Source organism: Heptranchias perlo, chromosome 9 (genome assembly GCF_035084215.1).
Source record: "Heptranchias perlo isolate sHepPer1 chromosome 9, sHepPer1.hap1, whole genome shotgun sequence".
NCBI lineage: Eukaryota > Metazoa > Chordata > Chondrichthyes > Hexanchiformes > Hexanchidae > Heptranchias > Heptranchias perlo.
In genome coordinates this window covers 27169588-27192595 of record NC_090333.1, presented here as the reverse complement: position 1 = coordinate 27192595, position 23008 = coordinate 27169588, and the positions used below count along the sequence as shown (strand labels likewise).

The window sequence follows — 23008 nt, the reverse complement described above, 5'->3', positions numbered from 1 at the left end:
TAACCTACACCAGTGGAGATCTGGAGAGTGAAATTCTTTAAAAGGGGTTGTTCAGATGACTGTGATAAAGCATACAAATTAAACTTTCAGGGTCAATGAGGTCATCCAAACCCCTTGATGTACCGATTCATAATGCCTTTGTGCTTCTCATATTTTCCTTTATAAAATGCAATGTTATAATTTCATTATAATAATTGAATTTTATCTTAATTAACTTCAAGTGAATGAACATGCCAATGACCTTGCTGGGTGGCATTTTAAGAATGTTTGAGCTGAGTGGGTTGAATTGTGTTTATATCCATTCACCTGATTCCAAGCAATTTGTAGTGCAAAACCAATGAGTCAAAATAGACTCCTGCTCTCTTGGTCACTCCAGTTAATCTGAAAGGTGGTACAGCCAGCTATTTTAGAGGCCTGCTAGGTAAAGTTTAACAAAAGTAAATTAAACCTATTCTTTCAAACACAAATAAAAATCAACTTGGAATCCTATGTTTTACAAAACAAGTGCATAGAACATAAGAACATAAGAAATAGGAGCAGGAGTAGGCAATAAAGCCCCTCGAGCCTGCTCTGCCCTTCATTCAGATCCTGGCTGATCTTCTACCTCAACTCCACTTTGCTGCCTAATCCCCGTATCCCTTAATTCCCCTAGAGTCCAAAAATCTATCTATCTCAGCCTTGAATATACTCAACAACTCAGCATACACAGCCCTTTGGGGTAGAGAATTCCAAAGATTCACAACCTTCTGAGTGAAGAAATGCCTCCTCATCTCAGTCTCAGGACAAGGGGTCGGCCATTTAAGACTATGACCCCTAGCTCTAGACTCACCAGCCAGGGGAAACAACCTCTCGGCCTCTACCCTGTCAAGCCCCCTCAGAATCTTTTATGTTCCAATGAGATCCCCTCTCATTTTTCTAAACTCGAGAGTATAGGCCCATTCTACTTAACCTTTCCTCATAGGACAACCCTTTTATCCCAGGTATTAATCTAGTGAACTTTCGTTGCACCGCCTCTAAGGCAAGTATATCCTTCATTAGATAAGGAGACCAAAACTGTAGGCAGTACATCAGATTGAGATCTCACCAAAGTCCTGTACAATTGTCGTAAGACTTTTAGTCTTGTACTCCAACCCCCTTGCAATAAAGGCCAACATGCCATTTGCCTTCCTAATTGCTTGCTGTACCTGCATGCTAATTTTTTGTGTTTCTTGTACGAGGACACCCAAGTCTCTCTGGATACCATCATTTCAAAAATATACTGCTTTTCTATTCTTCCTACCAAAGTGAATAACCTCACATTTCCCCACATTATACTCCATCTGCCACCTTCTTGCCATTCACTTAACCTGTCTATATCCCTTTGCAGACGCTTTGTGTCCTCCTCACAGCTTACTTTCCCACCTAGCTTTGTCTCATCAGCAAAATTGGATACACTACACTTGGTTCCTTCATCCAATTCATTAATATAGATTGCAAATAGCTGAGGCCCAAGCACCAATCCTTGCGGCACTCCACTAGTTACAGCCTGCCAACCTGAAAATGACCCATTTATCCCTACTCTTTGTTTTCTGTTTGTTAACCAATCCTATATCGATGCTAAAATGTTACCCCCAACCCCAGGAGCCCTTATGTTGTGTAACAATTTTTTATGTGACACCTTATCGAAAGCCTTTTGAAAATCCAAATATATTACCTCCACTGGTTCCCCTTTAACTACGCTGCTAGTTACATCCTCAAAAAACTCTAATAAATTTGTCAAACACGATTTCCCTTTCATAAAACCATGTTGACTCTGCCTAATCATATTTTGATGTTCTAAGTGCCCTGTTACCAATTCCTTAATAATGGATTCCAGCATTTTCCCAACGACTGGTGTCAGGCTAACTGGCCTGTAGTTCCCTATTTTCTCTCTCCCCTCCTTTCTTGAATAGCGGGGTTACATTTGCTACCTTCCAATCCACTGGGACCGTTCCAGAATCTTGGGAATTTTGGAAGATCATAACCAATGCATCCACTACCTCTGCAGCCACCTCTTTTAGAACCCTTGGATGTAGGCCATCAGGTCCAGGGGACTTATCGGCTTTTAGTCCCATTAGTTTCTGAAGTACTTTTTTCTTTTCTGATATTTACATCAAGTTCCTCACTCTCATTAGCCCCTTGGTTCCCCACTATTTCTGGTTTGTTTTTTGTGTCTTCTACTGTGAAGAAATATACAAAATACTTGTTTAAAGCAGCAATCATTTCCTGATTCTCCATTATAATTTCTCCTGTCTCAGCCTCTAGGGGACCAACATTTACTTTTGCTACTCTCTTCCTTTTTACATACTTGTAGAAGCTCTTACAATCTTTTTATATTTCTTGCTAGTTTACTTTCATATTGTATTTTCTCCCTTTTTATCAATTTTTTGATTGTCCTTTGCTGGTTTCTAAAACTCTCCCAATCCTCAGGCTTGCTACTCTTGGCAACATTATAGGCCTCTTCTTTTAATCTAATACTATCCTTAACTTCTTTAGTTCGCCACGGGTGGATCACTTTTCCTGTGGAGTTTTTATTTCTCAATGGAATGTATATTTGTTGAGAATATTGAAATATTTCTTTAAATGTTTGCCATTGCTGTTCAACCTTTGTACCCTTTAATTTCCCAATCTACCTTAGCCAACTTGCCCCTCTTACCTGTATAATTGGCTTTATTTAAGTTTAAGACTCTATTTTCGAACTTAATCACATCACTCTCAAACTCAATATAAAATTCTATCATATTATGATCACTCTTCCCCAGAAGATCCTTTACTTTGTGATTAGTAATTAACCGTGTCTCATTACACAGTAAAAGATCTAAAATAGTCTGTTCCCTGGTTGGTTCCATGATGTATTGCTCTAGGAAACTGTCTTGAAAGCATTCCATGAACTCTCCCTCCAAACTACCTTTGCCAATTTGATTTGCCCAGTCTATATGAAGATTAAAGTCCCCCATGATTACTGCATTTCCTTTGTTTTAAGCTCCTATTATTTCATGATTAATACTCTGTCCAACTAATAGGGGGTCTATAAACTACTCCCACCAATGTTTTCTGCCCCTTGTTATTTCTTATCTCCACCCATACTGATTCTACTTCCTGATCTTCTGAGCCAAGATCCTTTCTCACCACTGTCCCTATGTCATCCTTTATTATTAAGGCTACCCCCCCCCCCACCCCACGACCTTTCCATTCTGCCTGACTTTTCTAAATATCATGTACCCTGGAATATTTAGTTCTCAATCTTGGTCACTTTGCAACCATGGGCTCGAATTTAGCAGGCCTGCGGGTTCCCAGCGGTTGGTCCTCCGGGAGCGTGGTCAACACGCTCGGCGAAATTAGTGGGTTGCCCGCGCGATCGTAGCAGGCAATCCACTAATAGGAATCAATTACCTGCTCCTCCGGGGTCCACACTGCTGGTCTGCGCGTCGGGCGGGCTGCGCATGCGCAGTACGATCTGTCAGCTGGAGGCTCTCTAGTTAAAGGGGCAGTCCTCCACTGAAAGATGCTGCAACCAATGGAACAAATTTCAGCATGGAGCAGCCCAGGGGGAAGGCTGCTCCCAGTTTAATGATGCCTCACCCCAGGTATCATCAGATGGGGTGAGGAGGAGGGGGAGGTCACAGATCTTCCCCCCGGCGGGCGGGAGGAAGCGGCCTGCCTCTGCCACCAAGAAGGCCTGGCTCGAGGTGGCAGAGGGGGTCGCCTGCGCCACCAACATATCGCCCACCTGCATTCAGTGCAGGAGGCGCTGCAATGACCGCAGTAGGTCAGCCACAGTGAGAACACGAAGTCTTTCCCCTACACTCCGTCTGCCACGACACTGCCCCCACCCCACATCTCCTTCGGCACCGCCAACACTACTCTATCACATCACCCCTCACACCCACTCAAACCCCATCCTCATCTTACCTCCACCTACTCACCTCGCCAGTACTCATCCTGCCACTAACACGCAACCCAATCCTCATACAATCTCATTGCTCCATCCCATACTCACCCTCTCGTGCATCTCTCTCACGGCCAGCCTCACTCAACCTGCCACCACCTGTGCTGCAGCCACAGGGCATGCATCACATATGTGCAGTAGGCAGCGTAAGGCAAACGTGTCGTGAGCATGAAGGGGGTGCACAAGGGTGTCTGAGGGTTTGTCCTGGGTGTTACCTATATTGAATTTCAGAGCAACAAACAGCACACATTATATTGACACCACCACTGCCATGTCACCGCGAATCCTGTCCGTTGTGTCCAATAATGCCCGCTCCTGGGTATCACTATGAGGACCCACCACTGATGCCACCCATCGTGTTACTGCAGAGTAGGTGCAGGTGTATTTGCAGGGCTCTTCCGCGCAGACGACTGAGAGACATCGGTGGTGTAGCCGGCTGCACCCTGGAAGGATGCGGAGGAGAAGTTGTGGAGGGCAGTGGTGACTTTGACAGCGACAGGTAAGCAGTTGGTGCTGGGGCCAGCCAGGAGCAGCTCGGCATGAAAGAGCCTGCAGATCTCCACGACTACATGTCGAGCGAATCTGCGCCTCCCTGTGCACTGCTGCTCGGAGAGGTCCGGGGAGCTGCGCCTCAGTCTGTGGACCCTGTGGCGAGGGTAGTGCCCTCTGCGATGCGTCTCTCCCTGCGGTAGCCCTCCCTCCTGCTGTGCAGGTGGGCGTGCAACAACACCGTGTTGGGGGGCTCCACGTCTCTGCGGCGGACGGCGTGGACTGCGAGGCTGCTGGGGCTGGTCATGCTGTTCGTCCTCTGAGGGTGTCCACGCACCACCCATCTGGCAGGTGTTGGTCTGAGGGGTTGTGCAGGGTAGGTGTGTGGTTCCTCGGACTGAGGCTGCGGTTTCGTGTTGGTCTGTCCTCTGGCTTGGCGGGGGGTGGTGGAGGGCAGGGGTTGCCCTATGTGACGCGGTGGCCTCCTGCGTGGGTGAGGGCTCTCTCCCGTGGAGTGCACCTTGGCACCTGCCACAGGCTGCTGGCTGCAACACGCCTGGTTGGAGAGAGACTGTTTCCCCCAGTGTGTGAAACTCACTGCCTTGAACCTAAAATCCCACACTTCCTCTTTTGACAGCTGCTTCAGCTCATTAACTGACCTCAACAAGCAAGGTAAGTACTCTCAAGTGGAACCCCGCTGGCTTTAATTGCCTGCGGGATTCCCACCAGCGGGGCTTGCGCGCGCAGCCCCGCACGTCAGCGCGGTACCCGGAAGTGGCCGGCATTTCGGCGCGATCCGGTCACGTGACCAGATATCGGGATTTTCGGGGCCCCCCCTGCTGGAAACCCGCAGGTAACCCGACGCGAAAATCGAGCCCCATGTCTCTGCAATGGCTGTTATATCAACCCCATTTATTTCTATTTGTGCAACTAAATTCATCTATCTTGTTACGAATGCTGTGTGCATTCAGAAAAAGAGTCTTTAATTTTGTCTTTTTACCATTTGTTCCTGCTTTGACCTTACTTGTTGATGCTCTATTATTGGTAAACTCTCTGTCCCTTCCTGCCACACTCTGACACTCTGTTTATCTTTACCCAAATCACTACACTGCTCTTTTTTACCTTGACTTTTCTCATTAGATTTCTAAATTTCCCCTCACCTGACTGCCCCCCCCCCCCCCGCCTTTTTAGTTTTAAGCCCTATCTACAGCGAATATAAAGCATAGAGGTAATACCAAACTATACACATTTTGGGTAAGGTGTAGCTAACATATTGTATCATGTTTTGGATGTCTTTACTTATATCAAAGCTATGGAGAAGATGGAGAAGAGATTCACTGAGATGATACCAGAGAAGAGAGGTTTTAGTTATGAGACTAGAGAAACCAAGGCTCTGTTGATAAGAACAAAGAAGGAAAGGGAAGATCTACTAGATGTGTTCAAAATTATGAGACGTTTTGTTAAACAAATCAGGAAAGATTATTTCCACTGGTTGGTGAGTCAGTAACTAGAGGAATTACGGAGTAAGAGAGAGGTTAGGGGAATTTTTTTGCATAGTGTTGTTAGAAAACAGACTGCCTTACTAGCTTTTAAAAGGGAAGTGGATAGATATTTAATGGACTAAGTGGATAGCTCCTTCAGAAAACCAGCACAAGCACGATGGGCTCCTTCTGTGCTGTTAAATTCTATGATTCTATAAATGGCTAGATTTTGGGAAAAACGCCTATGTTTCATCATTATTTACTCCACAGAACAAATAGTTCATTAGCGCTACTAATGCTTTACTCATATCTACTTTTTCACTAAAATTAGCAAAAACAGGAAAATATGCCTCAAAGTAATTTAGACCTAAATAATAGACTTGTAGTGCCAAATGCAGTCAGCAACATGATGACGTCATTGCATTGTAAACCCAGTCATTGCTCCTTCCTTTTTTCTAAACATGCTAAAGCATCCACAAACCATTTACCCACTTAATAGTCACTGGACTTAATAGTTCATTTTATCTGAAGTGCTTTGAGACATTTCTTAGTGTTTTTTTTCATTTTCCTTTCCTTTCTCTCTTGCTCTTCTTTCTCACACTTTCTCTCTCGTGCTCATTTAGTTTCTCTCTCTCTTATCTTTTAATTATACAGTTTAAGTAAATGGAAATTTACGGAGAGAATTTCCTCTGTTTGCTATTTGTAGTGAAATCGTAAGCATGTTCTTTTATATTCATTACAAATAGTGAGAAAAGGAAATTTTCCACTCAGTGATTTTTCAAATCTTAGAGGGGGCAGTACACTAACAAGGAAAAACAGTTGTGCATGATAACATTCTAACGTGATTGTTTTCCTATGTGGAAACAAATTTTAAAATTCCCATTAAGAATTGAGAGAGAAAAAAATACATCGGTCACCATAAAACGTATTCTGGCAGACAATGTAGCTGACTTTCAGGACAGCCATTTCTGGCTGTTCCAGGAACTGAACACAGTCCAAGCTCCCTGTATGGTGAGACTACCACTTTAAATTAACCCCTGTCTTAATAAGAAATGGTAAATATACTTTGTGAGCAGTAATGGATCATTTAATTAAAAACGTACACAGGGAATTTCCTCGGGTTCTACCGATCAGCCGGTGTAACTTCAGCGGAAGATCGGCTGAAACCTTGGATTTCCACCAATGTTTCACCGAATTTACGGCGGTCAATTGGGAGAACCCCTGATGGAATTCCAGGCGATAGTGTTGATCTTTCCTGGGGCCCTGGATTGAACACTGAATTTTAATAAGGGACTCAATGGCTATAAGAATGACTATATTTTTGTACATTTTTTTCAGTTCCTTTAGCCGTGTAGGGAAGAGGGTGAGGATGTCTTCCCAGCTCTCCTTGCAATTTTCTCTGTGCATCAAATTACCTAAAGATTTTATGTGTGCATGGGTTGCTTTCAATTCTTTTAATAACTTTTCTTTTGTTGAATTTTGTTGTATGCTTGTGCGTGCATGAGAGGGAGAATTTCCTGTAGATTTTTTGTATGTGCAATCAACCAATAGAATGCTGAAATAAAAAGCCAAATCATTAGAGTACGAGTCAGAGGAAGTCATGCTCAAATTATATAATGCTGTGGTCAGACCACATCTTGAATATGTGCCGAGTGCTTCTGCAAACGGCAGTTGATACTAGCTCAATTGCTAAATTTAAATCTGAGATAGATAGCTTCTTGGTAACCAAAGGTATTACGGGATATGGGCCAAAGGCAGGTATATGGAGTTAGATCACAGATCAGCCATGATCTTATCAAATGGCGGAGCAGGCACGAGGGGCTGAATGGCCTACTCCTGCTCCTATGTTCCTATGTGCTGGTTGCTGAGACATAAGGGTGACATTCAAGCCTGATATGAGGTTCCGAGAAGAGCTACATGACTGATCATTGGCATCAGAGGACTCAGATTTGAGGAAAGACTAAAGAAACTTGGGGCTTTTCAGTCTTGAAAGGAGGTGACTAACAGATGACCTCATAGAGGTACATTAAAATAATAAATGGTATCGGCAAGTTAAATCAGGAGCACTACTTCACATTAAACCATGACAGTTGGATAAGGGGGCACAGGTCCAAATTAGTGATGAGCCAATTTAGAGACTGTCAGGAAGTTCTTCACACGCAAATTGATCAACACACAGAATAGAATGGTAGAGTTGTAGAATAAAAACCTCAATCATTTAAAGAAGAGCTGGATGCCGTGATGGGATGATTGCAGGATCTTTTTGGATAGATGAGTTATGACCAAATCTCCATTCTAAAATTAATATTGAGTTTTTTGCAATTATTAGAGTTTTCCTAGACTGTCAAATCTGTAAGATATTTTAAGATATGTATTTTCTGTTCTTTCCTTTAGGTTTGGGAAATGGGTTTGCTTGGGTCCCCTCAGTAAGCCTGCTCACCCAGTACTTCACAGAACGGAGGCCATTGGCCAATGCCATTGCCAGTTGCGGAGAGTGTGTCTTCACCTTCATCTTCACACCATTCTTCCAGTGGCTTGTGGACGAAATGTCATGGCGACAAGCAATGATGATCATTGCTGGTATCCAGATGAATCTTTGTGTCTGTGGAGCTCTGATGAGGCCCTATCATCCACAAAAGAAATGTCTGAATTCTCCCACTTCATCTGCCACTACCTCCGGGAAAGATTTGTGTAGCAAAAGTCCAGACCAGAAGAAGAAGCCTGCTCATTTTATAGCTTTACCTCTTCTGAAACAACCAAAGTTTATTTGTTTGATCTTCTTTGGGTTTTTCTCTGTATTGGGCTTCTTCATTCCTGCCATCTATTTGGTCCCTCATGCTCAGAATATTGGGATCCAGGATTTTCAAGCAGCTTTATTGATGTCTTATTGGTCAGCAGCTGACCTCATTGGGCGACTTGGGTGTGGTTGGTTAGCTAACCTACGCTTTGTGAAATCAATCCGCCTTCTAACAATAATGATTACTATTTTAAGCATCGCTCTCATGCTTTTCCCTATAGCAAGGAACTACACCCTACTCGTCATCTTCAGCTGTATTTGTGGGTTCTTCTTTGGGACCATGTTGGCCCTTCTCATCACGGTCCTGGCTGATGTGATGGGAATTGAGAAACTGGACAGTGCGCTTGGGTTGATGATGTTCTTCAGGAGTATTGGGTGCCTTATGGGACCACCTTTAGCAGGTAGTGTTCTTCATTAACATCTGTTAGATTTCCTTTACTTTTCAACTGGTTCTATATCTATGATGACAGAAGGTTAAGGAATTGTCACTGAAATAGGGACGTTGCATACCTCCTCTTGCAGAGTCATGATATTGATATTGCTGTTGCAGCAGATGCTGCATCTGTTTCTGTGCAAAATTTTTGACACTGGACGATTATGCCATGCAGTTGATTTACATACTAATAACCTTTCACCTCTGGGACCTAGTTTTGCATCTGACTGTGCGGGTTTTATGTGAAATTAGTTTAGATAGTATCAATCTAGCACAACACAAAGCTGTCCTTAACTTGACTTAAATGGCAATCTTACTCAATATGGAGTATTGATGGCTATATGGCTGGTGTTGGGTTGAGGTGGAAAAATTCTCACTGGTATGGAAAAGGGAGCTCCTTTTAAGGTTGGGATTAAATTCCTTATTGGAGTGGAGAAAATAGAGCTTTGCTGTGCATGTGGTGCATGCTGCACATGATCTAGGAGTGCTTGATGTTGATGATGGCAAAAATGACAGAAGCGTTACATTCAGCACTTTGAAACAAATTAAGCTAAAAATACATTTTGAAAAAGTGTGTCCTGTTTGACATGAGCCTGTCAAAAATGAGCCTACTATGGACCTGCCATTTTGTCTTTTCTGGCCAGTAAGAGCCTCTTGAATTATGTATCCAGCGAGTTCTTCTGCATCTGGCTGCAGTGAATGGGAATCAGTATCCTTTGTGGTCTTGGGTGCAAAAATGAAATGCTATTAAGAAGTTATATATTGCATTTAAAAAGTATTTCCCCTATAAAGAATGCTAATGATAAAATACCTATTCAGGGAGCTGGTCTGTATCGTTGATCTGTCACCAAGCCAGCCAGAAGGAACATGTTGAAAATATACGGTCATCACATTCTAGTACGAAAATACTCATCCTCAGACCTGGGACAACGCTATGTGACTGACGGCACAAAGCGGTGCTGTGTGTGGCAAGTGCCCCTTGGCCGAAATCAGCATTTATTGAAGAGGGTCATTTCTTTTCCTGAACATTTTTAATTCACAAAGGTTGATTATTAGACGGAAAAAAGATGACCTCATGAGGTTAACAGACTTGAAGAATTTTAGGAATGTGTCAGCTACTCGTAGAAGGTTATTGAAATTTGTTTTCATTGAATTATAATCTCGATTGAAGAGACCACATCAGAGACGGCTGTTCTTTTCTAGCTTTATGAACACGTGCTGTTTAGCGTCAATATATAGTGAGGAGGAGCCAGGGATTGTTTAGTGTGACATTACCAAATTACAAAATAATGGATGTCTGATAAAGATATTCTGATGTGTTTGAGAAAATTCAGTCTGTATCAATATCTGATTAAGTAGTCCAATAATGGGTAGATTCTGTAGTTTTCAAAATTATTTATTGGTACAGCCCCAGTCTTTTTGCTTCTTTCCCTCTCTGCTCCTTTTACTTTCATTTTTTCCAGTTAAATATTACTGTATTCAATGGGCTGAATAAATACAGATACATTGCAGTGCCATGTGCCCCAGATCACAGTTCAAATGATTTCATTGTATCTATTCTTCAATAGGCCCTGATACAGATAAAGGCTGTTTGAGTTCCTAACCAAGATATATCACAACTAATAGAGTTGACAAAATATTAGGTTGTGCGGGTATGATTCTTGCTAGATTAATAATTGAGCATCTTTTTCTGATTCACTGAAGATTGCATTAATTGTAACGTAACTTTAGAACTGTTGCATTAATTGTCTGGGAAATATAACATTTTTTGATTAAAGTAGAAAAGGTTTGTTCTATCTGCCATATAACAGAATTTAAAATTAGATTGGAGTGTGTAACATATCTATAGTATAATTGATTTTTTTTCTGGTCAGCTGGATGTTGACATGTATAGAAACCTCTACAACTAAACTACTAAGACATCCAGATAAGAAAGAATTTCACTTTGCCTGCTATGAGATGCATGCTTATGGGGACGCATCCCATTTACCCAAGCCCAGAGGATTTGGGCACAGGTTACCAAGAGCCAAGGCTTAGGGAGGGCTGGAGCATATAGCACTAAATAAAGAAGCTTCCCACTTCTTGTCTGGCAAAGACCACGTTTCCCATTAGGGCATTGGCTTGTATGGTTGCCTGGAACTAAGTGGGGAAATTCCCAGCCTCTAGTGATAGGTTTCCTCCAGGTCTAGTCGATGGGCCAGGCTTGCTGGTCAATGGTTATCAATGCCCTGGAGTACTGCTGACATGCCTGGATCAGATTTTGGACTAAAGGGGGTGAATTTCCGTAGGGGTTTTCCTGCTTGTCCGCTGTACCTTTAGTGGAAGAGCTGCAGAAACACAGGGAAGCAGACGGTATTAACACCATTTTTCTGGGGTTTCCACGGCTCTTCTGCCGAAGTTATGAAGGACGAACAGGAGAACCTTCACAGAAATTCACCCCAATGGCCTGTCACAGAAGATTGACTTGGTTGCTATCTCCCATTGTCAGGTATGTCAACTTGACCCCAAAGAGGCCTTGCTTACCAACTTCGTCTCCCCCCCCCCCCACCCCCAACCCCCACCACCAGGAGTATAGTCATTCATTGATCATTAGACAGACAACAACTCTTGAGTAGCATGTTGAGAAGCACAATTCAACATAACATTTTCCAGCAGTTGGAGGTAGAGATCTTCAGGAGCAGCTGCTTGTCTTTTTATTACCTAATCAGGGTAGGCACTGAACCCTGGATATATGAACACGTGCTTTCACACCCAACCTCCCAGCAGCTGATAGCCCAAGCCTCCCAAGACATAATGAATGTCTGTCTTCCATGTGGTAGAAAGGCCTATGTAGGATGCCTTGCAGTATGCCAGTCACCTTGATTTGTGAATGCACAGGTCCGGTACCATGTACTAGGTTTACTTATTAACAACTGCTTAATCTAGGTCCTTCTGTAAATGACTTTGGTGAAGAGATTGACTCTGCCACCAGGGTGCTGAGCAACAGATTGCAGACTGGAGTCATCCTTGCAATCATTTCACCTTTTGTTCACATCCACCTGTACATGGGCCAAAGAAAGTCCTTCTATTGCATGCCTAGGAGATCCAAACAAGGAAGTAGAACTTATGGATATGCATCTCATGGCACAAGTTTAACCTGCATTGGAACTTATATGGACGGGTCCTAAGCTCTGGGATTCCCTCCCTAAACCTCTCCACTTCGCCACCTCTCCCTCCTTTTAAGACACTCCTTAAAACCTACCTTTTTTTTGGTCAACCGTCCTAATATCTCCTTCTGTGGCTCGGTGTCATATTTTACCTGATAACACTCCTGTGAACCGCCTTGGGCCGTTTTACTTTGTTAAAGGCGCTATATAAATGCAAGTTGTTGTTGGTGTGATATATCATAGATATTTTTGTTATAATGAGAGTTTATAGTGAGAGAGAGGTCTTTAACAGAATTACTGTTGTAAGTGAGATCAGAATATATCAATATCATGACCCTGTTGCACCTGGTAAAACAAAAAGTCTATTTATTTCAGATTGGGACTTACTGTGTGTGTTTCTCTGTTGTTGCAGGGTTATTGGTGGACTTCACAGGAGACTACGGCAATGGGTTCTATTTTGCTGGAGGAGGGCTGTTCATTTCAGCTTGCTTTCTCATCCTAACTGACTACTTAATGAGTCGTGAGCAGAAGTCCATTCAAGGCATGGAGAAGGAGATGGAAAAGTTTATTTCTCAATGCCAACCTCAGGAAGAAGCGGAAAAAGAGAAGCTTGGTACTGACAGAACGAATGACACAGAGTTAGGACTATGAACTATGTGACTGAATGAAGATCTACGCAATGTTCAGAGTTTACCTTCAGATTAATTCCTCCATTTGGGGATCTGGCTTGCCTTGAGGCTCAGTGGAATATTCCTTGTATCAGCACACAAATGTATGAAAGTTCAGTACACTATGAAATGTATTGAAGCTCAGATCACTACATAGTGTAACAGGTTTTCATTGAGTGCCATGCAGGCTGATTGAAGGTCAGTTGTCTTATGATTTCAAAAAATGTGCCATAAAAACAAAATGTAATTTTTTTAAGTTTTTGGGTGGAATTTTTCATTCCTCCTGAGATATTTAAGTAGGCCGGAGTCATCGCTCCCTGCAGCCATGTTGCTTTTTTTCCCACAAAGAATTTTTTTGCTATCTGGTTTTCCAGGTGAGTTTCCAGCTCCCAGATCACTTCTTGCACACTCTTTGTTAGCTTATCACCCTCAAAGCCTTCTGTGCTAATCATTGGTGCTATTATTGCTAGTCTCCTCTTGATGGAGGAACACTTGGAGAAAGAGGAGCAGCAGTAAGCCCTCAACAATCAGCACCAGCAGCAGCTGCACCTATCAGACAAGAGCAGGTAAGGGGTTGTTTGTAGGAGGTCATATCTAGCACACATGGTGTACAGGCCACAAGTCACTTTTTGGGACCTATCTGAAGAGCAATGCATCAGGAGGCTGCACTTCTCTGCATCCTCCTTTAACAGGACCTGCTGTCTGCTAGACCAAGAGGCCATGCTTTGCCAGTGGCTTTCAAAGTCACCATAGCCCTTAACTTCTTCGCCACTGGCTTCTTCCAGTCTGCTACAGCGGATATCAGCTGCATCTCCCAGTCTGCAGTACACAGCATACATGGTCACCGATGCACTATTCAGACCTGGCGAACAGGGTATCAACTTCCTCATTGACCTCAGCAGTCAACTCGTGTTAGCTCAGGGATTTGCAGCTTCCCCTGCATACAGGGCATCATTGACTGCGCACATATTGCCATCAGGGCACCACAATACCAGCCTGCAACATCCGTAAATAGAATTTACCATTCCATTATTGTACAGCCAGTTGCTAATCGCACAAAGAGCCCAGCGTACTTGTTGGCACCATGGCGGGTACTGTTTGAGAGCGTGGTGAAGGAACAGATGTGCTGGCATCCTGAAAGAGGACTCGTAGCCTGTACACCGCGTGTGCTGGATATGGCCTCCTACGAACAAGCCCCTTTACCTGCTGTCGTCTGATAGGTGCAGCTGCTGCTCCCAGTTTGTAGGGTAAACCTTTCCTCTAGTAACGCTATCTGGTATTTACACTCAACAAACAGCCCCACCTCCCTAATCAGGAACAGCACCTCCTTTGAAGGACAGTTACCCATAAAGTGATAAGAAAAAGCTGGAAATTTTCCACAGCTTCAAATGTTTTATCTGTAAAAACATCACTGCAACACAACCAAGGCAATCACCTTGCAATCATTACAACACATATTTGTCGAGCCAGAGGCACACATTAAGGCACTTCTACATCACATGAGTGCAGCCAACAGCAGACACACTGTTTTCCCACTGAAGGCTGTGCTCCTAAATATAGCCGCAAATGGATTGCACTGTAGACCCATGAGTCTGCTGTCAGATCAAGTGTCTCTAGTCTTGCAAGCTGAGTACAAGGAACAGCTGTGCTCCTCTATGATTAGGTTGCCATATTACACAGCAACTATCAACAGGTTTACAGCAAATTTAAATGGTGTGGGGGAAGAGAGCTGCTTATAGAGGTCACCCTACTAAAACTGACAAAAGCACTTTAAAGTATAATACTTAAAAGTATGATTTAAAAATCAAAAGCAGTTTAAAAATCAAAATAGTTTGACTTTTTGACCTGATTTTGAGGCAGATACCCAACCACTTAGTGAAAGTTAATATGTAACTAGCTAGCTATCTCCTGTACATCTTATCTTGGTAACTGGTCGGCTTATCTAAACTTAAATTAGCCGCTTCCATAGGCTTCCCGTGGGAGTTAAAAAAGGCCTTTAACAATTTTAAAGTTAGGTGATGTAAAGAATGATATACATAATTGTAAAGGGGCGATTTTAATTCTCCTGGATCAGCAGGAAAGGAGCAGGGGAGCAGTTAAAATGCAACAGCTCCATTTCCCTCTAGTCTACAGTTTTAACGCCGCTGGTTTTGGTGGAAGATGAGGCTACTATTGGACCCCAGCAAGAGCCTCAATAATAAATGCCAATCCTGATGGCATTTGAACCCGCTCCTGAGTGGTGCGCACGCCCCTCCAGGTAAACTTTTCGGGAAGTCAGCCAGGCCCTCTAAGGTAAGTTTAAAATATACTTTCCTTAGAATGGCCAGAAGGAGCAGGAAAGCTCCTCTGAGTCCTACAAGGGACGTCTGTACCTCGGGAGGAGGTTCGCCCTCCCCTCCCCAACCGTGAGACCCTGTAAACACCCCCAGATCCAGACTTGTCTTGTTGCCGGCAGACTACTTCTGATGCCGGCAGGCAACCTTTGGGCTGCCCAACTTTCATCCTTCTCTGCTGGCTAGCTGACACTTTCTGCCAGAAACAACCAAGCAGCTGAACGACGGGATTCAAATAAGGTTCTGCAGTTAAAATCTGCCGGGCCTCCGACTCTCACTCCTGGGCGGGATTGCCAATAGCTCCCACAAGCTTCCCACCGAGAGTTAAAGTCGGTCCTTAACAATTTTAGAATTCAGGCGATGTCACTAGAACAAACTGTGAGATCGTATTTATGTTATATAATATATATATAATGTAAAGATTATATTTTTCTCATCCAGTGATGGTACAGTGTGGGTCACGTGATGGTACAGTGTGGGTCATGTGATGTAGTGATGGTACAGTGTGGGTCACGTGATGGTACAGTGTGGGTCATGTGATGTAGTGATGGTACAGTGTGGGTCACGTGATGGTACAGTGTGGGTCACGTGATGTAGTGATGGTACAGTGTGGGTCACGTGATGGTACAGTGTGGGTCACGTGATGTAGTGATGGTACAGTGTGGGTCACGTGATGGTACAGTGTGGGTCACGTGATGTAGTGATGGTACAGTGTGGGTCACGTGATGTAGTGATGGTACAGTGTGGGTCACGTGATGTAGTGATGGTACAGTGTGGGTCACGTGATGTAGTGATGGTACAGTGTGGGTCACGTGATGCAGTGATGGTACAGTGTGGGTCACGTGATGGTACAGTGTGGGTCATGTGATGTAGTGATGGTACAGTGTGGGTCATGTGATGTAGTGATGGTACAGTGTGGGTCACGTGATGTATGATGGTACAGTGTGGGTCATGTGATGTAGTGATGGTACAGTGTGGGTCACGTGATGTAGTGATGTTACAGTGTGGGTCACGTGATGTAGTGATGTTACAGTGTGGGTCACGTGATGCAGTGATGGTACAGTGTGGGTCACGTGATGTAGTGATGTTACAGTGTGGGTCACGTGATGTAGTGATGGTACAGTGTGGGTCACGTGATGGTACAGTGTGGGTCACGTGATGCAGTGATGGTACAGTGTGGGTCACGTGATGTAGTGATGGTACATTGTGGGTCACGTGATGTAGTGATGGTACATTGTGGGTCACGTGATGTAGTGATGTTACAGTGTGGGTCACGTGATGTAGTGATGTTACAGTGTGGGTCACGTGATGTAGTGATGGTACATTGTGGGTCACGTGATGTAGTGATGGTACAGTGTGGGTCACGTGATGTAGTGATGGTACAGTGTGGGTCACGTGATGTAGTGATGGTACAGTGTGGGTCACGTGATGTAGTGATGGTACAGTGTGGGTCACGTGATGCAGTGATGGTACAGTGTGGGTCACGTGATGGTACAGTGTGGGTCATGTGATGTAGTGATGGTACAGTGTGGGTCATGTGATGTAGTGATGGTACAGTGTGGGTCACGTGATGTAGTGATGGTACAGTGTGGGTCATGTGATGTAGTGATGGTACAGTGTGGGTCACGTGATGTAGTGATGTTACAGTGTGGGTCACGTGATGTAGTGATGGTACAGTGTGGGTCACGTGATGCAGTGATGGTACAGTGTGGGTCACGTGATGTAGTGATGTTACAGTGTGGGTCACGTGATGTAGTGATGGTACAGTGTGGGTCACGTGATGGTACAGTGTGGGTCACGTGATGCAGTGATGGTACAGTGTGGGTCACGTGATGTAGTGATGGTACATTGTGGGTCACGTGATGTAGTGATGGTACATTGTGGGTCACGTGATGTAGTGATGTTACAGTGTGGGTCACGTGATGTAGTGATGTTACAGTGTGGGTTACGTGATGTAGTGATGGTACATTGTGGGTCACGTGATGTAGTGATGGTACAGTGTGGGTCACGTGATGTAGTGATGTTACAGTGTGGGTCACGTGATGTAGTGATGGTACAGTGTGGGTCACGTGATGTAGTGATGGTACAGTGTGGGTCACGTGATGTAGTGATGTTACAGTGTGGGTCACGTGATGTAGTGATGGTACAGTGTGGGTCACGTGATGTAGTGATGTTACAGTGTGGGTCACGTGATGTAGTGATGTTACAGTGTGGGTCACGTGATGCAGTGATGGTACAGTGTGGGTCACGTGATGTAGTGATGGTACAGTGTGGGTCACGTGATGTAGTGATGTTACAGTGTGGGTCACGTGATGCAGTGATGGTACAGTGTGGGTCACGTGATGTAGTGATGGTACAGTGTGGGTCACGTGATGTAGTGATGGTACATTGTGGGTCACGTGATGTAGTGATGGTACAGTGTGGGTCACGTGATGCAGTGATGGTACAGTGTGGGTCACGTGATGTAGTGATGTTACAGTGTGGGTCACGTGATGTAGTGATGGTACAGTGTGGGTCACGTGATGGTACAGTGTGGGTCACGTGATGCAGTGATGGTACAGTGTGGGTCACGTGATGTAGTGATGGTACATTGTGGGTCACGTGATGTAGTGATGGTACATTGTGGGTCACGTGATGTAGTGATGTTACAGTGTGGGTCACGTGATGTAGTGATGTTACAGTGTGGGTTACGTGATGTAGTGATGGTACATTGTGGGTCACGTGATGTAGTGATGGTACAGTGTGGGTCACGTGATGTAGTGATGTTACAGTGTGGGTCACGTGATGTAGTGATGGTACAGTGTGGGTCACGTGATGTAGTGATGGTACAGTGTGGGTCACGTGATGTAGTGATGTTACAGTGTGGGTCACGTGATGTAGTGATGGTACAGTGTGGGTCACGTGATGTAGTGATGTTACAGTGTGGGTCACGTGATGTAGTGATGTTACAGTGTGGGTCACGTGATGCAGTGATGGTACAGTGTGGGTCACGTGATGTAGTGATGGTACAGTGTGGGTCACGTGATGTAGTGATGGTACAGTGTGGGTCACGTGATGTAGTGATGTTACAGTGTGGGTCACGTGATGTAGTGATGTTACAGTGTGGGTCACGTGATGTAGTGATGTTACAGTGTGGGTCACGTGATGTAGTGATGTTACAGTGTGGGTCATATCTTAATGGTATTAAAGAAGTTGCTCAAATTTAAGATTGATGAATTACTGAGAGCTGATGATTTATATCCAATTCTTTGGAAAAGAAACTTATGCCAAAGGACTGGAGAATGGCAAATTTGACAATTTTCTTCAAAAAGGGAAACAGGGTTAAGAGAGGAAATACCTCCACCATATCGCCCACCTCCGCCTCTGCCTCAACACATCTGCTGCTGAAATTCTCATATATGCCTTTGTTACCTCCAGACTCAACTATTCCAATGCTCCCCTGGCCGACCTCTTATCCTCTACATTCTTTAAACTTCAACTCATCCAAAACTCTGTTGCCCATATCCTATCCCACACCAAGTCCTGCTCCTATCGCTCCTATTTTTGCAGACCTACAATGCCTCCAATTTCAAATTCTCATTCTCACGTTTAAATCTTTTCATAACCTTGCCACTCTTATTGCTCTAACCACCTCCAGCCCAACAATCTCCCCAGAACTCTCCGTTCCTCTCACTCTGGCCTCTTGTGCATCACTCCCTTCCTTCACCCCACCATAGGGGGACTGTGCCAAACCACATTGGCCCTACACTGGAATTCCCTCCCTAAACCGCTCTGCCTCTCCACCGCCCTCTCCTTTTTAAATCTCTCCTTAAAACCCATTACTTTGTCCAAGCTTTTGGTCACCGTTCCTAATATCTATTTCTTTGTCTTAGTGTCCATTTTTGTCTGATTACTCCTCTGTGAAGTGCCTAGGAACATTTCTCAATAGGGGGTTAAGTGGTAGTTGTTGTTAGATAAATTTAGTTGTTAAAATTAAAGGCTGTTTAGTCTTACTTCAGTGGTTAGTAAAATACAAGAGTCCTTAATACGAGTTGAAATTATTAAGCAGGGAGAAACACGAGTTAATCAGGAACAGTTAGTGCAGATTTCTAAAAGGGTCATAGCTTGAGCAGCCTTTGAAGTAATAAAGGAGATGCCAGCTGAAGGAAACACAGAGTGGTTTATGTGGATTTTCAAAAAGCTTTTGATAAGATACCATATGAGAGATTTATGCCAAAGAATGGCAACTGGAATTAGGGGAAATGTTGCTAAATGGATAGACAGATGGTTGGAGGGCGGAAAGAAAAGCGTTAGGGTGAAATAAAGCTTCTCGGACTGGAAAGATGTGGAGAGCGAGCTCCGTGGGAGTCTGTGTTGGACCTGCTCTTATTTACTGTATACATAAATTATCTGTTCTTATGAAATAACAATGAAATAGCTGATAATACCAAATTGGGAGGTTGTGGCAAATTGTGATGGGGATTGTGTAAGACTGGAGAAGGAAATAGATAGGCTAACAGTATGGACAGATAGGCAGCAGATACAATTCAATATAGAAAAATTTAAAGTGATACATTTTGGAAAGAACACCATCTTAAATGGTAAGATTTTAAATGGAGTAGGGGAGCAGAGGGACCTTGGTGTGTAAGTAAAGAGATTACTGCAGGTTGTAGTGCAAATTGGTATGGTGATTTTTTAAAAAGCCAAACAGAATCCTTAGTTTTATATCTGGTGTTATAGAATACAAAAGCAAGGAGATAGCATTGAACTCATTCAAGACTTTAGTTAGTCCACAAAGTATTATATACAGTTTCGGGCACCCCATTATAAGGAAGACATAAAATCAATGGAAAAGTTGCTTCCAGCATGAAGCCTTGCTGGACAGGAGCGCAGGTCAGACATAGCACTATAAAACAATATGGCCAATTCTGCTGGGAATGGATCCTTGAAAAATTACCCTTTGTGTCAATTCCCGGTCATGAACGGTATACAGCTCAATAAAACTCTGGTACTATATTCTTTAACTGCATCTTTGTGTTAAGTGGCGCATATGTATAGTACATACTAAGTAAAAAAAGGAGCATTTTTTAAATTCATTCATGGGATGTGGACGTCGCTGGCAAGGCCCACATTTATTGTCCATCCCTAATTGCCCTTGAGAAGGTGGTGGTGAGCCCCTTTCTTGAACCGCTGCACTCCGTGTGGTGAAGGTTCTCCCACAATGCTGTTAGGAAGGGAGTTCCAGGATTTTGACCCAGCGGCGATGAAGGGACGGTGATATATTTCCAAATCGGGATGGTGTTTGACTTGGAGGGGAACGTGCGGTTGGTGGTGTTTCCAGATGCCTGCTGCCCTTGTCCTTCTAGGTGGTAGAGGTCACTGGTTTGGGAGGTGCTGTTGAAGAAGCCTTGGTGAGTTTCTGCAGTGCACCTTGTAGATGGTACACACTGCAGCCACTGTGCGCCATTCATGGGGGGAGTGAATGTTTTTTTAAGGTGGTGGATGGTGTGCCAATCAAGCAGGCTACCTTGTCCTGGATGGTGTCGAGCTTCTTGAGTGTTGTTGGAGCTGCACTCATCCAGGCAAGTGGAGAGTATTCCATCACACTCCTGACTTGTGCCTTGTAGATGGTGGAAAGGCTCTGGGGAGTCAGGAGGTGAATCACTTGCCGCAGAATAACCAGCCTCTGACCTGCTCTTGTAGCCACAGTATTTATGTGGCTCGTCCAGTTAAGTTTCTGGTCAATGGTGACCCCCAGGATGTTGATGGTTGGGGAATTTGGCGATGGTAATGCCGTTGAATGTCAAGGGGATGTGGTTAGACTCTCTCTTGTTGGAGATGGTCATTGCCTGGCTCTTGTCAAGTGCAAATGTTACTTGCCACTTATCAGCCCAAGCCTCAATGTTGTCCAGGTCTGCTGCATGCAGGCACGGACTGCTTCATTATCTGAGGAGTTGCGAATGGAGCTGTGCAATCATCAGCGAATATCCCCACTTCTGACCTTATGATGGAGGGAAGGTTGTTGATGAAGCAGCTGAAGATGTTTGAGCCTAGGACACTGCCCTGAGGAACTCCTGCAATGATCCTTCTTTGTGCTAGGTATGACTCCAGCCACTGGAGAGTTTTCCTCTGATTCCCATTGACTTCAATTTTACTAGGGCTCCTCGATGCCACACTCGGTCAAATGCTACCTTGATGTCAAGGGCGGTCACTCTCACCTCACCTCTGGAATTCAGCTCTTTTGTCCATGTTTGGACCAAGACTGTAATGAAGTCTGGAACTGAGTGGTCCTGGCGGAATCCAAACTGAGCATCGGTGAGCAGGTTATTGGTGAGTAAGTGCCGCTTGATAGCACTGTCGACGACACCTTCCATCACTTTGCTAATGATTGGGAGTAGACTGATGGGGCAGTAATTGGCCGGATTGGGTTTGTCCTGCTTTTTGTGGATCGGACATACCTGGGCAATTTTCCACATTGTCGGGTAGATGCTAGTGTTGTAGCTGTACTGGAACAGCTTGGCTAGAGGTGCGGCTAATTTTGGAGCACAAGACTTTAGCGCTACAGCTGGGATGTTGTCAGGGCCCATAGCCTTTGCTGTATCCAGTGCACGCAGCCGTTTCTTGATATCACGTGGGGTGATTCAGATTGGCTGAAGACTGGCTTCTGTGATGGTGGGGATCTCGGGAGGAGGCCTGAGGTTGAAGATCAGCCATGATCCGATTGAATGGCAGAGCAGGCTCGAGGGGCCATATGGCCTACTCCTGCTCCTATTTCTTATGTACTTGGACCGAGATGAATCATCCACTCAGCATTTCTGGCTGAAGATGGTTGCAAGCGCTTCAGCCTCATGTGCTGGGCTGTGCTATCATTGAGGATCGGGATGTTCACGGAGCCTCCTCCTCCCGTTAGTTGTTTAATTGTCCACCACCATTCACGACTGGATGTGGCAGGACTGCAGAGCTTTGATCTGATCCGTTGGTTGTGGAATCGCTTAGCTCTGTCTATAAAATGTTGCTTCCGCTGTTTACCATGCATGTAGTCTTGTGTTGTAGCTTCACCAGGTTGGCACCTCATTTTTAAGTATGCCTGGTGCTGCTCCTGGCATGCTCTTCTACATTCCTCATTGAACCAGGGTTGACCCCCAGGCTTGTTGGTAATGGTAGAGTGAGGAATATGCCGGGCCATGAGGTTACAGATTGTGGTAGAATACAATTCTGCTGCAGCTGATGGCCCACAGTGCCTCATGGATGCCCAGTTTTGAGCTGCTAGATCTGTTCTGAATGTATCCCATTTAGCATGGTGATAATGCCATACAACACATTGGATGGTGTCCTCAGTGTGAAGACGGGACTTCGTCTCCACAAGGACTGTGCGGTGGTCACTCCTGCCAGTACTGTCATGGACAGATGCATCTGCGACAGGTAGATTGGTGAGGACGAGGTCAAGTAGGTTTTTCCCTTGTGTTGTTTTTCTCACCACCTGCTGCAAGCCCAGTCTGGCAACCAGGTCCTACAGGACTCTGCCAGCTCGTTCAGAAGTGGTGCTACCACGCCACTCTTGGTGATAGACATTGAAGTCCCCCACCCAGAGTACATTCTATGCCGTTGCTACCCTCAGTGATTCCTCCAAGCGGTGCTCAACATGGAGGAGTACTGATTCATCAGCTGAGGGAGGGCGGTAGGTGCTAATTAGGAGGTTTCCTTGCCCATGTTTA

The 23008-nt window shown here is 44.5% G+C and overlaps 1 protein-coding gene across 4 annotated transcripts in view; it reads left to right on the top strand.

The window, feature by feature from the left end:
• The window catches only part of zgc:114041 (uncharacterized protein LOC574425 homolog), a 67255-nt gene extending 54018 nt beyond the window's left edge, over nucleotides 1-13237 (top strand). For 3 of the 4 annotated variants that reach the window (XM_067990065.1, XM_067990064.1, XM_067990063.1), the window contains 2 exons: nucleotides 8332-9135; nucleotides 12726-13237. In XM_067990065.1, the coding sequence (XP_067846166.1) occupies nucleotides 8332-9135; nucleotides 12726-12964 (1043 nt within the window). In that variant the 3' untranslated portion in view covers nucleotides 12965-13237. The remainder of the gene's footprint in view (nucleotides 1-8331; nucleotides 9136-12725) is intronic. The other variant, XM_067990066.1, reaches the window with a different exon arrangement.
• The last annotated feature ends 9771 nt before the right edge of the window (nucleotides 13238-23008 follow it).